The sequence below is a fragment of the Diorhabda carinulata genome, chromosome 2, assembly GCF_026250575.1.
Source record: "Diorhabda carinulata isolate Delta chromosome 2, icDioCari1.1, whole genome shotgun sequence".
Lineage (NCBI taxonomy): Eukaryota > Metazoa > Arthropoda > Insecta > Coleoptera > Chrysomelidae > Diorhabda > Diorhabda carinulata.
In genome coordinates this window covers 17,864,847-17,878,987 of record NC_079461.1, presented here as the reverse complement: position 1 = coordinate 17,878,987, position 14,141 = coordinate 17,864,847, and the positions used below count along the sequence as shown (strand labels likewise).

Below are 14,141 nucleotides of genomic sequence, written 5' to 3'. Positions count from 1 at the left end.
AAAAGTTCGAAAAAATCATGTGTTTTGTGTGCGGTCCATAGGCCCGCTCTGGGCCCTAGGGAAAGTTTATCGGTATAACTTGCCCCAGGGCCCAGAGCGGGCCTTTGGACCGCACATAAAAAGTATGAATTTGTTTGCACTTTTTATTCGAAATAAATCTTTTCATTTATTTTTTTTGAAATTACACTCTACTTGCAGTATGAAACTTGCAAAATAATTTTTTTTCTCGCTTTTTTATCTTTTGAACATATGCTTTTATATAAAAGCATAAAAAAAGTATACGATATGTAAAATGAAAAATTACATTTCATTTAAAAAATTACAAAAATAATGCTTTTGGGTATGCTCAAATGCTAGCATTTGGCTCTGGAGAATTGAAATTTCACTATTACAAAAATTTGCTTATTTTCAATGTCTTTGTATTTTTGTGTCAAAACATTTTGAAATGTACGTATTAGCGGTTATTTTTATACCTCCCAAGCATCCCATGATGGGTGATTTATAACTTGAGCAGGTTTTCTATTGTCCTCATAACGGATGTCATCCATTCTTTGTAGTAATTTCACCCCATATTTGCAATCCTTTCACCCTTTTACTTTCCAAATAACTGGAGGTTTGCTTCAGTATTGAAAGAACAACAGCTCGACAAACATGAATAAGGCAACAATTTCACGCGGCAATTAGCATTAGCTGCTGCTTTTAAGTCTTATGAAAATATGTACAGGTATCGTAAACATTTCACATATTTAATGTTATAATCCAAGTTTATTCAAATAATGTCGAAAAATCCTAACCAAAATATGAAAGTAAGCTTTTTGGGTTTACGATGGAGTAGAAAATCAAACAGCCCAAGTGTAAGGTAATGTTTCAAGGACCCAGGGCGGTCCAACCCAACTGTAAAACCCAAGAAAATGCGGTCCCATGGGCTTTGGAGAAGGTTTAAAATAAATTATATCGTGCGGTCCATAGGCCCGCTCTGGGTTGTGAGGAATGTTCAGTTGCGGGCCTATGGACCGCACCGGGGCTCAACGTGTTAAAAACATCTAGTATTATCGCGAAAACATCAGCTATCTTAGAACAAAGTTTGATTTCAAATATGCGATGTAACCATCGATATAGAAAGTTTGTTGAAAAAATAAATAAAAACTTTCAAATAAGTCTTTTAGATAAAATTTCGGAAGAAGATACCATCCAAAATATATAAAGTGATACAAAATAACCGAAATCTTACATATGGAAATAATTTATACGTTGAATGGAGCGCAACCACAAATTAGATACAGATATAGCATCGAACTAACTTTAATTCTAATTTTTCCTGATATGCGAAAAATTGTTGGTACTGACTATAAACATCGTGCTAGGAACACAACTACAAAAGAATTGCAAGCAGAATTTTCTAGTGAATGAAGACATGGTAGACGGACTTTAAGAAAAATTTTCTCATACAGTTGCAATATTACTTAATTATAATTAACTTGGAAAAGTAAGAAGCAGACTTTTATGTTACTTTTTCATGACAACAAAAACTGTCTATAAACGAAAATTTCATATAACCCAATATTTTTTAACGACTGCAAGCTGTCCAGACAACTAAAATGTGTACTCTGATATAATACCTACCAAAAAATAAAATCGATGAGGAATGTTATTAAGATGCATAGACGGTGGATAATAATAATAACAGATCAAAAATTATCCGATTGGTACTAATACAAAATTGTTCATTGTTCTAGGTGGTGAATCCTGGTGATAGGATTGGATGTTATGCCAACCCGCATACATGATACGTCAACTCAGAGACAAATTTCAAAACACACCCTATTTAAATGGAAGAGTCACAAACGATTTCATGAAATATTTAAATGAGTAAACTAACAACGACATTTTTTATATGTGTGCTAAACACCTACGTAATGAAAACATCTAAACATAAAAGCATTTCTATTTGCCAAAGCTGTCGGAAAGCGTATGTATACAATTTCTTTGATATATTCCTGCTAAACCGTCTTCGTTAAGCAGTGGCGTGGCTTGATTTATTTAATGCATAAAGTTAACGTGGTCTACTAATGTTTTTTTTTTCTAAGGACCCAGTAGGACTACAATTAAGTGCATCTGTCTAAATAACAGCGTATAATGCTGCCCTATTTAAAATGATTTAATTGCCTTTTAACGAATAGTTCCTCGCTTAAGATACACTTATTTTTAAAAGTATTTATAAAAATAATAAATTTATGAAATACGGAAAATTGAATTTACTAGAAAGTGACCTCAATAATGAATAAATTTTTTTAAATTAAGTAGTTAAACACTTCAATGATGAATTTGGTACAGTTGGTGAAAATTCACAACTCCATCTGGGCTTCACAAAATTTGCCTTCATAATATTTTATCCTAGTACTGCAGAATCTATCACCTTTACCGCCGAAATTTTGAATGCCAATTTCATTTAATACATTATGTGTGAACTGTTACAAAAATTGATCTTGGTTCTTCAAAAAACATAACATTCTTTCAAAGGAATATTTCCATGGACAGAGATCAACCAGAGACAATCTAGTACTTCTACAACCCATATATCTGTATCAACAACTGGGACATTTGATGATAAAAGCTCAAAATTATTGAAAATTCGGGCTAAAAACTCAATACAAGTGTAATTCGGTAGTTTTTGTTGTTTGTTGATGTTTTCATCTTTATTTTAACTTTCAAGAAGTATGATCGCAACTGTTAAACATAAAGGTATGATTCAAGCAAGGAAGTAGTTTCTTCTTCGTGCTAATTCCTTCCATTCGTTTTTTTTTTATTTTATAAGTTGGTAAACTTTGTCTATAGACATTTCTTTTATGTTGATTTTTCCTAGATGAAGTAATTCTTCATTTTCTATTTTTATTTCTGAAGTAGTAGCAGTTGTCCTAAATTAATTTGCCCTCGATTAACAAATAGATTATGTTTTTGGAAGGTACACATCAATAGTAGTTCTATTAAGTGAGTACCCCTAAAAGATATGAAATCAATTTTGGAGCAGGTAGTTTTGAATTTTTTTCGGGAATACTGAAATTTAATCTGCTGAATTTATAGCTTGAATGATTTCGACAATTAGTGGCACCTGTTGATTTCGATTGTTAATTGCAACATTTGATAGATGCATTCTTCGGATTTGGGATTTACCATTTCTATATAGATGTGATAATAGAACATTTCCACATTCTTAACCTTCGTACTCGTACTGGTTGCCTTGTATTGCCAGACACGATTTAGGTGAGGTGAAGATCGTGTGGGAACAGGTAGAAATATGTGTTACAGGCTTTATTAATGGAAAATGAACAACGAAAACCATTCCGTCTTCAGTCAACCATTCTTCTTCTTCGGGTGTCATATCCATTTAATGAATTTCGGCATATTTATTTCGGTCCTGAGTGATGCGAATTAAAGATAATGTGTTCATGCCAGTTTTTAACCATGAATGTTGTCTGCGACCAAGTCCACGCTTTCCTTCTATTATTATTATTGTACTCGGATAAGTGGCCCAGATAAGTGACCTTTCTTATCTTTATTGTTGTAAAACTATCTTCCATTCATTATGCTATTTAAATTTAATGCTGTGGTATTTGTAGTTTTGCGAAATTTTCGAGAACTTGATTTCTTAGTTCAATTACCAACATTTCAGGTGTAATGTGATGAATGTGGAAATTCATGAAAGATTTAGCTATTGAATGTATTGCAGTTCTTCCTCTTCTTCTTCAACGTATTGTAGACCTTATGCCTGTAGTTTCCAACTTATCATCCTTAGAATGTTGAGGTCCATGAATCCATCTACCTTTTTGGAGGTCTTCCTAAAGGTGGTCGTGTCCCTGTTTTACCGGTTAATCTCTCTCTTGTCATCATGTCCACGTATTCGTTCCAAGTTCTTCTACATTTACTTCCCCATCTGACTATGTCTTCCACCTCACATTCGTGTCTTATGTCTCTTAGTGTGTACCCGCATGTTTCTCAGTATTTTCATTTCTGTTGTTCGAATGATGTTTTCAGTTCTTTTGTTGTCCGCTCTTGTTTCTATGCCTGTGGTTGGTTGCTGGGTGGATAGAGTAGCCTGGTGACTGCCACTGCCAGTCCCAAGCCCGAGTATAGGAGGAGGGTTGTCAGGTGAGGCCAACAACCTGCTGGACGTGAAAAGAATTTATCTGCTCACAGATCCAACGATCAGCCTCGGTATTGCAGTTACTCCTACTAAATGGTTTGCTTGAGCGTACTAAATCTGTCAATTATTGTCAAGTTTTTGTATCCTTTACTTGAGAAAACATCTGCGTAAACTATTTTGAAAGGTTTATCAAACGTGGGTGTTAATTCGAATTATTGTTTTGGAGGATTTCTGTACTATTTCACCCTTATAACATTTAAATTTAATTTCTGTTTTCGTCTTATTGATACCTCTATGTTTGTTGTAGCTTTCATAATACATTATTACCCTCTGTACCTGTGATTCGAGGTTAATTACATCTTCTAGTACAGTAATACAGATAGTAGCTTTCAATACAAAATTTTGTTATTCAACACTGAATAGGAATTGAATCTAGTCTATCGATATTTATAGCAAAAAGTTTATTTATCAAGGTAAATACTTTAAATCAATAATTTCAGGTTCGACATTTTGTTCTAAAATTTGTATAAAGAATCTAGTTTTATTCTCATATAATCGAATAATTTTCTGCTGCTGGTAAATGGGATACAATTTAAAGAAATATTTGATTTTAAAAATGATTAATAAGTGTTTTTGATATGAGAATTTCTTTTGTTAGGTTTTGTTATCATCTGGAAATAATTCATTAATTATATTTGCTATACCGTCGTCATTATTTGAGGTCAATTCATTGTCGTAAAATAGATACATTCTGTTGATTATTTTCATCATTTTTATTATCATTAGATATATTCTTGTTAATATAGTCTATTTCAAAAATTACATTAACGTTAATCTCGTTTATTTTTATTTTAGAAAATGCGTTTTAATTTAATTTCCTTTTCTATACAGAATTTGAGAATCAAATTCTTCTAGTTTCAATCTACATCTCGTGAAACGAACATTAGGTTTTTTTATTGAAAAGATCCATACAAATAAGACTTGAAATATTTCATAACTCCTATTATTTCGACACTTTATCTCTTTAGTTGTTTCTGGAATGGGGAACAATCTACTAAGGGCTTCCACTTTATTCAGATTTGGTTAGTATTTCTTAACCCATGCCGTTTTTAGGATATCATTTAGGTGTATCCTAATTTGGTAGAACCTTTATGTTAAGTCTAATGTTGAAAATTAATTACATTTACCTTGTCAGAATTATATCTATCTAGTGATGGGATATTCGTTGTTATAAGTACGTTTAGTACTGCTCATGAACCAAGAGATGGCGCTGAAATGAGATTCGAGTTGGATATCTATAGGATATGGTTCATCTATGGCTATGCAGGACGGAGAGAAATAGATCAAAACAAAAACCATGGAAGTGTTCGAAAAAACCCGACTTTGTTTTATATATTTTATATAAGATGCACGTTAGTTTAAATAAAAAAAATTACCAAATAACATTGTCGTGAACCAACTAAATATAGGTGATCTGTGGTATTGACATGAACTCAATATCAAAGTAACTTACGTGTTCGTAATGTTTGAATATATACTGTATACTCCTTGGAATAATACCTCTTTCGTCATAATTTTTTGGCGAACCAGTAATACTGTATGTTTTACCACTGCCTGTCTAAAAACAATTTATCTATTTATTAAAAACCACTAACAATACATATCAAGTAGTTGCAGAGCCGAAGAAGCAAAATAAAGATTCACTCGAGCGTCGTGGGGATTGAATTGTGAATATTAAATGATACAAAAAAAATTATATGAAATATGTGAGTACAGGTTTTTCAAAATTTAGAAAAAAGACAGAAATACTAGAAAGCTTTTGATATCAATAGTGCCTTTCGTAAGGAAGTAATCAAAAAATTATGTATTCGAGCTCGTCACATATAGAGAAAAGTTGTAAAGTGAAGTGTCAATTAAATTTTGTCAAAAGACTAAAGATTTGGATAATACTTATGAACTAATAGTATTTTGGGTTAAGTAAGATAGCCTGCAATCTTCGTTGTCGAACAATATCCAACAAAAGTAAACGCCAATTCACCCAAATATATGAGAATTGATGTGATTCGAGTTCAATCGGCGTCAATGGACATCGAAAATTTTCAATCAAAATAAAGTGACAATCAACCTTAATCGACAATATCTGACAAAAGTTAACGCCAATTTAACCAAATTTATAAGAATTGATGTTATTCCAGTTCAAACGGCGTCAATGGACATCGAAAATTTTTAATTAACATAAAGTGACAATCGACCTCATTAGATGCAAATCGACAATATCTGACAAAAGTAAACGCCAATTCGCCCAAATATATGAGAATTGATGTGATTCGAGTTTAACAGAAAATTTTCAATCAACATAAGGTTACAATCAACCTCAGTGTAGGAGTACTTGAAAAATATATCGATATTTATATTCGATGTAAAACATCGGATTCGAGCATCGAATTTTTATCGATATATCGATATTTTTTTATTATCTAATACTTTCCACTAAAGTATAATATTACTTCTTCTAAGGAAAAAGCAAAGTTTGGTGGTCCTTGATTTTGTATGTGTGAATGTAGAATCAGAGACTAGAGTAACATAGCTAAACTAGTAGTGTAATGATAGTGATTTTCTATAATTGTTTCTTCAATAGAAATGTAATACTAAAATAGTTGTGAGATGACTGAGATGAGTTGTACCTACATATGCAAGTGAAATAAAAACGACTAATAGAAATATTTTATTACTTACCACAAAACATCAAAACAGTAAAAGACATATTTAATACTAGCCTTAATCTAGGTATCTCCAAAACTTATTTTCACTTTACTCTTTTAATTAAGACAATAATTTAGACAACCTAGACAACCATCCTGGTAATGTTGTTGTATTTACCAATAATATGACAACTATGTGATTGAATATCCGTTAGAAAAAATGTCAATATATAATTTTTTAGAAATACTATGTATGCATGTAATCCTGTATGTGAGGAAAAGTATAATAAAAGATGAAACTTCAAAATATGTTATTCAATCCTTATCGATATTGGAATATTATTATCTTAACTACTTATTGTTTTATTATATATTAAATAGGCGAGCAAGACATTCTCAAAAAGTGATTTAGAAATAGCAGTGAGTGACCATGAAGCACTGATTGCTAGAACTACTTTTTTCTCATATACTCGTCACTAAATACGATTCTGAATTCAATAATCTAACGGATAAATAATATATATATATATATATATTTATATATATATATATATATATATATATATATATATATATATATATATATATATATATATATATATATATATATATATATATATAAGCGAGAACTTAAAAAAACATAATAAATTTTCCATACTACATATTTAATTATTCGAAAATTTCTTGTCCACACATTTAAAAATTTATTTCTTGTTCAATTATTCAACAGAGTTGGCTTGTTTTGTAGCTATTGAGGCTATGCTATCAGTAACTTTATTACAATAATAAATATATTGTTTACGATACATCGAATTTAATATGAAAACTTATAAAATTAAATTCTACGAATTTTTATTAACCACTTCAGGTTCTCCATTTTAGGAAATTATTATTCTGGATTCGTATTCAGAGACCTCAAGAACATGGAATAAACGTTTTTTTAGCGATTTCCTCATTATCATCATTTTTCTGTTGACTGTTGCTCAGTAGCCACGCATGCAATTTTTTATCATTGTGGAGTAGAAAAACGATTTATACATCATAAATAAAATAAAAACCAATCATTTGGAATTCAAAAAATCCTTATCACTAGGATAAAACTAAGGCGAATGACTCATATGTAAATAAATAATATTTGTTCACTTTCACAGGGACATAATTTTAGAGATTTTAAAAATTCTAAGAACGTTCATGTGTTATTTCCAACTAAATTTCTGTTGAAATAAATCAGATGCTGCGATTGAGGTCTGGTTTTGAAAAAAAAACTGTGATCTCAGCAAGTTTTTAACTATTTTTTTATCAATATTTATGTGCTTCTGCAGAGCTATATAAAAGACTTAATTCTTTGTGCCCTTTCACAGGGTCAACAAAAAATGTGACACTAGTCCATTAATTTATATGTGATTTGTGGATCAGGATACGCTCATTTGTCAGATAGCACTAATAAATTCATGGATGGAATATGAAAGCAAACTGATGCACTGGTAATTCAAAAGATGGATCTATTAGCATTTCGTGTAAGTATGGCATAGCACCTCATACTGATTAGAAATCCACCTAAAAAAGGGATTCCAAGTGACTCGAATTCCGCAGTTACCAAAAAAAGAAAATATGAGGCAAAAACTTTTGTAAAAATAAGGTATGATAGCTACCACCATATTTCAAAGGTTGATGAAAAAAAAAAGAAAAATCGAGACGCATTTTAGAGAAATGCAAACATAAAACCCATATCTTTTGTCCTTTCATCAAACACAGATGAATTTTACATTTAAGGAAGAAATTGTTTTTTTAAACCTCTTACGAAGTAGACATCCTTTTCTTTTTGACTTATTTACATTCCAAATTTGGTTTAATACTTTTGAAAACGTTGTATATTTTTCAAGTACTTTTGTTACTAAGTTGGGATTTCTGGAACCGTTGGTGATATTAACACTGAATACACTGTTTATACCAACACTCACAGTTACACTGTTGACCACGCGTTTCGATAACCAAGTTACCTGTCAGTTCATCTATCAATTGTCAGTTTACCTTCAGACTCTGAAGACGACAACTTGGTTTCGAAACGCACGTCAGACAAAGTAATTCATACCTGATGTATATTTTAGATTTACTTGAGAGACAAACAAATAATAACAAGAGTATTACGCGTCATTGCTAAGGGGACGAATTTTAAAAAAAGCGACCGCAGAAAGTGTTTTCACATCAGGACAACGTACCTTCTCGCACTTCGCTGATCCCAATGGCTAAATTTTACGAAATGCACATCGAATCCGCCAGATTTGGCGCCCTATTTTCTAAAATTAAAGTTTCTTCTGCAGGAGAGAAATTTTCAACAGACGAGGAGGTTAAAGCATTAGTAAGATGGCAACTATTATATGGAAGGGTTTAAAAGATAAAAGCAACGCTGGACTAAGTATATAGACATATATATGTCTTATTTCTTTGTTAGATCAACCCTCATTCTTCTATAGAGTTTTCTTCAATAAGTAACTGTTTAAGCTCAAAGAAATGGTTTCTTCATAAAAATAATTGAATGTACAATTCACTTACTTGACCATATGCAAATATTGTACCATTAAATCCCTCAATTACGCTGAAAATGAAAAAATACACATAAACATCATTACTTCACAAAAGCACTCTAAAGAAACTTATAAGACTATTATTAGAAGTAAAAACAGGGTTCCATGGTTAAAATCTCATATTATTATATTTATTATGTGACAGAACTAACTGAAATCGAAAGTTATCTTGTTCAGATTTCACATTCAGCTACCATTTAATAAACTCTAAATTTTGCAATAATTTAACTTCACCTAAATTATTATTAATGATTGTTTGATAAAATCAATAAATATTGTTTTAATTCTCTATTTTAATCTAACCAGCTTCGAGGTTAGTAATTAAAAAAGTTGCTAGGCCAGATCTGGTGAATATGGTGGGTGGTCAACCAATTCAAAGTGCAATTCGTTAATTTTGGCCATGGCGATCACTGAAGTGTGTTTTCCTAAAGAAAAAGTACTTTCTTTTTCTTAAATACTGTCACTTTTTGCAATTTTCGGAGCAGGATAGATCATTGCAATCCATTTAATTTTAATTGTTATTTCGTTTCAGGAGTGAAGTAGTGGATCCAGGTTATATCTCGTACTGTCAGTAAAAAGGATAACAAAACTGGTTCAATAAAAGATCAGGGCGCAGAAAAACTGCATCAACTGAAAACAAATCTTTAGATGTTTGTTTCCTGTTAGAAGACGATCCACACTTAATACTAGACAAATATCTAGGGAACTTTGATATTTTGCAATAATAATAAAAATTATACATTTTCATAAATTCCATCCATATAAAAATTATGGAAATCAACGATAAAAATTTTTTAAGTAATGTTATGTTTTGCGTTGAGGCTATTTTTTGTATTAATGAAAACGTAAATAGGTATAATTATACTTAGATACTGTTCGAGTAACAATCCTCGTTAAATGCGTAAATCCCACACCCAATATCCCACACCCACATCCCCAATATAATTATACTTAGATACTGTTCGAGTAACAATCCTCGTTGAATGCGTAAATCCCACACCCAATATCCTGAAAAACTGAATGTATGGGCTGGAATTATAAGCGACAAAATAATTGATCTCTTTTTCATTAAGGGTAACTTAAATGGTCCGGCGTATTTAGACTTCATTATTAGAAATTTACAGACAATAACAATATACGAAACAATATTTGGCTACTTTTGGTGCCCCACCTTACTATGCGTGTGTGGTGAGGCAATAACGTGTTTCCCCGAAGATGAAATGGTTTTATCGAATGACCCCCGCGATCACCTGACATGAATCCTTTAGACTATTTCTTGTGATTAATGTGTCAATTAAAAAACATCGTTTATAAAACAAAACTTGCCAATATTCAGGAAATAAAAGATAGGATTACCACAGAGATAAGAAGAATTAAGCAGTCAAGGATTGCAAAATGTATTGCAAAATTTGTCTTAGTTTATAAAGACTTAAAGAAAAGTAGAAACGTCAAATTTTATCTTTCCTCCAAAAAGTATTGAAAAAAAAAACTAAATTTAAAACAGAAGAAACATAAAATCAAAAACATTTAGATGCATTAATTATAACAATTAGGTATAGAGAATCTTACATAAAAAATAATTTCTTAAGGATTTCTAGAAACACAAAATATATAGGTTGATAAATTCGAAATAACAAAATTCATTATTTTTCAGGAAAAAGGAAAGATCTGGCAACAATGTAGATATAATACCGTCCGTATCACAAGACAAAAATAACAAAAAAAATCGTACAAGCCGTTTCCGAGATAATTGAGGCGTTCCATATATAAAACTCACTCTGTATATCGACGATATATAGAGACAAAAAGAAAGTACTCATTAAATCCAAAGATACAAAGAGGTGTAGATGATGACAAATCAAACATTATTTCAGTAATTAACTTGACCTAATAAATAAATAAAGCCAATAAAGAATGGAATAGATTAAAATTAATTCACCTTCTAATTACAGGTATTGCAACCAAATCAAATACCTCTGCTTGTACACTATCTACATTAAAAACTTTATAAAACCTACAATAGGGTGATGATATAGAACAAATATTTTCAATCAAAATATAATTTGTAATACTTTCCTAAATCCACAACATGAATTCAAAAAACTGCTGGTTCCTGGATAGAACATTAGATCTTCATATTCTTTTTTGTTTTTGGTGACTTCGTAAATTACCTGAAATCAATTTTCAAATAAATTCAGTCTAAAAAACACAATAAATTATAAATATTCACCGAAGATTTATCTTTCAATTCCTTTTTTATTCTCGCGTACACTTTAATATGCTGATGAACCATTCTAATCCAAATTTAATTTATGGCCGCGGTGGGTTCACTCAATATTATTTAATTTGACATATTATTGTACAAAAATATAAATGTCACGTATCGTTTGAAAATATATATTATTTTAGATATTGACTTGAAATAATCCAATCGTACATTAGACAGAAGAAAAAAATACACTGATATAAATGTCTAATAAATAGAGGTTATGTGATTGAATTATGCCTTAAAGTAATGGCAGGCGCTTCAATTAGATCTGCGCATTCGAAGCATGCACAGTGTAGATAAACCTTTCTCAAACGAGAGAGAAAATGAATACTGTCGGCAAAGTGACTAAATATTCCATGGGACACAGAATAAAAAAAGTTCTGGAAAGTTAAGGTAGATTCATAAAGAAAAAAAAATGTTTCAGTTTCAGAAATGCGTTTTCAGTAACAGAATAAGGCCCCTTTCACACCAAACGAATCCGAATCAATCTGGATCACTCCGAATCAAGTTGAATCTGATTCGTCATCTCCACTCTTTCACACCAGCTGAATCAACCTGAATCTATAATCTTTAACTTTTAAAATTAATAACTCAACGTCCATTCTTATGGTTGTTGATTCAAGACTGTCCGGACGAGGATTCTGACAGGTTGAATCAAGAGCGACCTCGAATCAAACCTGATTGAACCAGATTCGTCCGGTCTGAAGGCGGGAAAAGAGTCCCTTCGCATTTAAACGGAGCGCTCGACGCCGAATCTTGGTCAATCAGATTCAACTTGATTCGGAGTGATTCTGATTAATTCGGACTCGTTTGAAATTCGTTTTTAAAAACAAAACAGGAACTAAAACTGAAAATAACATCTTTAACAGTTATCATAAAGATAAGTGTACAATTCTAGGTAAGGTATCAAGTTAGCAAATTCTCTGCTCTTATCTTTTTCTTGAGTTATGTTATTTTTTAGTCTTGTATGTAAGTTATCAGGAAGTCCCTCGAAGTAAACTGTCATTGTTTATTTTATTGTCTGTTATTTTATTTTATTTCTGTATAAGTTCAACTTAAATTATGAAATGTATGCAACAAGTAAAGATAATAATAATTCAGGGTTGATGGTCTCCCATCGAGAGGTCTCCTGAGTGGTGTGAATAGAAAAACATTAAATAAACACATAAACACAACGAATCAAATTCGTTTTTAAAACATGTGTTTATATGAGGAGCTACACCACTACAGTATCTGTTCTTCATTGAAAAATGATGAGAAAAGGGCCGCTCAACTAGTAATTAAACAATTACAAATAAAAGAATTAGAAAAAGAGAAAAACCAAGCACAGAAGACCGAATACGTAACCGACGAAGAAAAACTAGCTCTGGAGACAAATTGGATTCAAGTTAAAAATTGTAAAAAGGACTAAATGGATAAATCACTAACCCCACCACCGAGGAATATGAGAAGCAAAAAAAAGGGGTTGGACAAATCAAGGAACAGCAGCTACCACCGCTAATAATAGTTGAAAAATATCCCAGCACTACATAAGTTAAGTGGAAATAATTCAAATAAGTTCAAGATGAAAGTGGTAAGTGATGCCATCGCAAGACTATAAAATAATAACTACAAAATTAAATTGTAATAATTTTTTGTGGCACTAGTATGAAAACAAGCAAAACGGACAAATCAGAGCCATTATTATGGATCTTTCAAATAAAGAATACAAAATATCAAATGTAAACCCAAAACTAAAATACAAAATAACTACTAAACATGTTCATGTTAGTATTTAGTAATGATGACAATATATAATAAAATACATGAAATTACTGGTACACTTGATACAAAGTTATCAACAGAGCCATTGAAAAAGTCAAAATTGGTACCGCAATGCAAAAGGTGCCAATCATATAGACATACTCGAAGCTACTGTGAAAAAGATCCAAGATGCAAAACAAGAAACGCAAAATGGGTACATTTTGGTGGAGAATATCCAGCAAATGTTAAAGAGATGCAAAAATTAAAAAACAATAACCCAAACAAAAAAAAATAGTAATAAGAACCCGTGTAAGCAATCACAAAAGAAAAGGGTAAAAACAGATCAAAATACAACTCAATTTAAAAATGGAAACAGGACCTATAACCGGGTATTCACTGGACAACAAAAAAAAACAAGAGGAAAATAAAAACGGTTCATACATAGAACAAACTCTTCAGCACATACTGGAAAAACTAATCAATTTGGATGATAGGATAAGCAGGATGTAATACAGCACCCACGGAGCTATACCAAAAACTGCAAATGGACTATTACAGCATCAACAAGAGCTGCAAGTCATACTAGAGCTAGAACAAATTGATATACGCTTCATTTCACAAAGGAGTCATACATTAGATTTGAAGGATATAAAATATACCAAACCACACACCCTAACAATGACTGTAAAGGAGGTAGTGCA

The 14,141-nt window shown here is 31.4% G+C and overlaps 1 protein-coding gene across 3 annotated transcripts in view; it reads right to left on the bottom strand.

Annotated features, from left to right (window-relative positions):
- LOC130903931 (kinesin-like protein KIF6) overlaps positions 1–11,963 on the bottom strand; it is a 47,549-nt gene extending 35,586 nt beyond the window's left edge. The window contains exons 1-4 of one of the 3 annotated variants that reach the window (XM_057816326.1): positions 11,659–11,963; positions 11,368–11,599; positions 9,397–9,439; positions 5,655–5,759 (exon numbers count right to left, since the gene is read on the bottom strand). In XM_057816326.1, coding sequence (XP_057672309.1) covers positions 5,655–5,759; positions 9,397–9,422 — 131 coding nt within the window. In that variant the 5' untranslated portion in view covers positions 9,423–9,439; positions 11,368–11,599; positions 11,659–11,963. Of the gene's footprint in view, positions 1–5,654; positions 5,760–9,396; positions 9,538–11,367; positions 11,600–11,658 lie in introns of those variants that run through there. The other 2 variants (XM_057816328.1, XM_057816327.1) reach the window with 2 other exon arrangements.
- Positions 11,964–14,141: the final 2,178 nt, after the last annotated feature.